Genomic DNA, 3,567 nt, shown 5'->3' on the forward strand with positions numbered 1-3,567 from the left:
CAGGTGAATTTGAAAATTGCCTTTTCCATGTCTTTGAATAATGTGTTGGGATTTTGATGGGGATTGCATTGAATCTGTAGATTTGATGCTTTTGGTAGCATGAACATTTTTACTTTTAATTCTGCCAATCCACGAGCATGGGAGATCTCTCCATTTTCTGAGATCTTCTTAAGTTTCTTTCTTGAGAAACTTGGAGTTATTGTCATAAAGATTTTTCACTTGTTTAGTTAGCGTTACCCCGAGATATTTTATATTATTTGTGGCTATTGTGAAGGGAGTTTTTTCCCTAATTTATTTCTTAGCTTGTCTATCATTTGTATAAAGGAAGGCTACTGATTTATTTGCATTAATTTTATATCTTGCCACTTTGCTGAAGTTGTTTACCAGCTGGAGAAGTTCTCTGGTAGAATTTTTGGGGTCACTTATATATACTATCATATCACCTGCAAATAGTGATACCTTTGTTTCTTCTTTGCCAATATGTATTCCCTTGATCTCTTTTGCTGTCTTATTGTTCTAGCTAGCAGTTTGAGTACTATATTGAATAGATATGGTGAGAGTGGGCATCCTTGTCTTGTCTCTAATTTTAGTGGGATTGCTTCAAGTATCTCTCCACTTAATTTGATATTGGCTGTTTGTTTGCAATAAATTGCTTTTATTATGTTTAGGAATGGGCCTTGAATTCCTGATCTCTGCAGTAGGTTTTAACATGAAGTGGTGTTATATTTCATCAAAAGCTGTTTCTGTTTATACTGAGATGATCATGTTATTTTTTTCAGTTTGTTTATATAGTGGATGACATTAATGAATTTTCATAAATTGAACCAACCTTGCATCTCTGGAATGAAGCCTACTTGATCATACTGAATGATGGTTTTGATGTGTTCTTGGAATTGGTTTGCAAGAATTTTGCTGAGTATTTTTCTTACAACCTTATTTAAAAAAACAAAGATACATGTACAGATTTTAAAAGCATTTTGGCATAAAACTATATGAATATATTTTTGTCAGTACTTGATTTTCTAAAGGTTCGATAGTATGCAGTGAAATCTTACTAGTTACAATGAGCATAAAGTACATGTAAAACAAAACATAACATGGAAATAGTCAATGTTTTCTTGGTGTGTAAAGATTAAACATAATGATTTTTAAATACCAAAAAATGCCACAAGGCTATCTTCTTAGCTCTTGAGTTATTAATGATTTAAGGTCTAGGTGTACTCCACTCTGAGAGAGTGCTATATACTTACTGTTTTTTTTTTCTAAGAAGAAATATTTTTTCATTGATATCCATAAGCTAGATTGCTCTGAAGCTCTCTTTTTTGGTTGGGTCATTGTGTGGTTTAGGTATCAGAGTAATTGTAACTTCATAGAATAAATTAGGTAGTGTTTCTTCTGTTTCTATTTTTGGAAATAGTGTGAGGAATATTGGTATCAGGTCTTCTTTGAAGATCTGGTAGAATTATGCAGTAAATCCATCTGGCACTGGGATTATTTATTTTTTCATTTTTGGTTGGGAGGTTTTTAAGGACTTCTATTTGCTTATAAGATATGGGCCTGTTTAGATAGTTTACCTATTCTTTTTTTTTTTCAGCAAAATGGATTCTTTTAATTACTGAAGACAGTACAAATTGATATAACTTATAAAAATTTAGAAATATGCTTCTAGGCCATGAAAATGTGTATATCCTTTGGCCTGATGAACCCATCCATGGAATTTTACACCAAGAAGACCAAGAACAGAATAAAGCTTAACGGACATAGGTATGTTGTAGTCATAGCAACAAATTGAAACCACCCAACTGTCCACAGGAAAGTGGGTGAGTAAATGCTCCCGCCGCACACTGGTGAGCTCCCGCAGCACACAAAGGCAGTCAGCGCTGGAGGGATGCCCTGCAGTGTACAGGGAGGGGGCAGAGCGTCACAGTGGTCAAGTGAAGGCAGGCTCCTCACATTCTGTCATGCTTCCACACACACCTAAAAAGACATGAGATGCATAGAGAAAACAGATGCCCAAAACATGGAGAACATGCAGGGTGAAGTTCTGATGTGGTTATCCTTCTAGATACACTGTGTGGTGTGAGTGCACTGCTGCAGGGCGGGGTGCTCTGTTCACACTGGTATGAGTGCAGTGCTGCAGGGCTGGGTGCTCTGTTCACACTGGTGTGAGTGCAGTGCTGCAGGGCTGGGTGCTCTGTTCACACTGGTGTGAGTGCACTGGAGCAGGGCGGGGTGCTCTGTTCACACTGGTGTGACTGCACTGCTGCAGGGCGGGGTGCCCTGTGCTGAAGTCAAGGGAAGGGCAGTGGCATTTTGCCTCCCCTCCCGCCCTGTCTTATTTCCATTACAAGCACATGTTCAGAATTAAATAGGCAGCGCTAGAGTCCAGTTCGAGGCAGGAACACGGTCCACAACTTGAAATACTCCAGGTTTTAAGTGCTATTTGGGTGTCTGCCGACACAGAAGAATACCCCCCAATCTGAAATAATGAAGTGGTTATCCCTAACACAAAGACCTAGCTATTTAAAATAGTGGTTTTCTTTTCTACATCCCTTGGAAGGGCCTGTGGATGTAAGGGCTAATTGAATTTGCTGTCAGTGTTTTGCAGGCTTTTGGAAGCAGCCCCTTTAGAGTGCTCTAATAGTTTAATGGCTTTGTCGGAGTTGTCAATGTTCCTCAGCAGAGTCTCCAATCGCCTCTTGATTTTCTTCTGGTCCTCGAGAGCGCAGCCGATGACTATCGATTGAAATTTCTGATCCACCGGCCCAGGTGGCACCTCAGATGAGCACGCGCTGTAGAGTGACATTAAGTGACTCTTGGCATTCCCCAGGTCATCTAGGAACTTACTAACCACCTCATCTATAATCTTCGTGGCGTGCTTTAAGGATTCCTCCTGCTGCGGATTTCGGATCGTTTCCACTGAGACCTCAACAGTGAGGGTCCGGCCCATCAGACGGTTGGCAGTCAAGTTTAATTCCTTTCTTTCTCCATCACTAATCTGCCTCATGTCCTGGCTGTTCTGGAAACTGTGGATCATCTCCAGAAGGATTTCTTTCTCTTGTTCGACAGCAGTAGCGGCGTCTCTCAGAGCTTCGACCCTGAGCTCCAGCTGGTCCAGGCTCTCCAGCAGGCGGCTGGAGCAGTCGGCCATGGAGGACGAGCGGCAGAAGCGGCCCTCGTGGGCCTTGGCGTTGATCTTCGCCTGGGCCATGAGCTCCGGGGGTCCTCAGCGTCCGCGGGCAGCAGTTTACCTATTCTTGATTTAACTTTGGTATGTGGTATCTGTCTAGAAAACTATCCATTTTATCTAGATTTTTCAGTTTTTTTGAGTATAGTCTTTTGTAGTAGGATCTGAATTTTAAAAAATTTCTTCTGTTTCTGTTGTTAAGTCTCCCTTTTCATTTCTGATTTTGTTAATTTGGATACTGCCTTTAAGCCCTTTAGTTAGTTTGGCTAGGGGTGTATCTTGTTGATTCTCTCCAAGAACCAGCTTTTGGTTTTACTGATTCTTTGTATTGTTCTCTTTGTGTCTATTCCATTGATTTCAGCCCTGAGTTTGACTATTTC

At 40.6% G+C, this 3,567-nt stretch overlaps 1 protein-coding gene across 1 annotated transcript; it reads right to left on the minus strand.

The window, feature by feature from the left end:
* Window positions 1-2,578: 2,578 nt before the first annotated feature.
* On the minus strand, window positions 2,579-3,241 carry LOC308427329 (BAG family molecular chaperone regulator 2; the record flags this gene model as incomplete). The annotated part of the gene is made up of 1 exon (XM_080925476.1): window positions 2,579-3,241. The coding sequence occupies exon 1, from the start codon at window positions 3,209-3,211 to the stop codon at window positions 2,579-2,581; it is 633 nt and encodes a 210-aa protein (XP_080781602.1). The 5' UTR covers window positions 3,212-3,241.
* Window positions 3,242-3,567: the final 326 nt, after the last annotated feature.

The sequence above is a fragment of the Micromys minutus genome (assembly GCF_963924665.1).
Source record: "Micromys minutus genome assembly, chromosome: 11".
Lineage (NCBI taxonomy): Eukaryota > Metazoa > Chordata > Mammalia > Rodentia > Muridae > Micromys > Micromys minutus.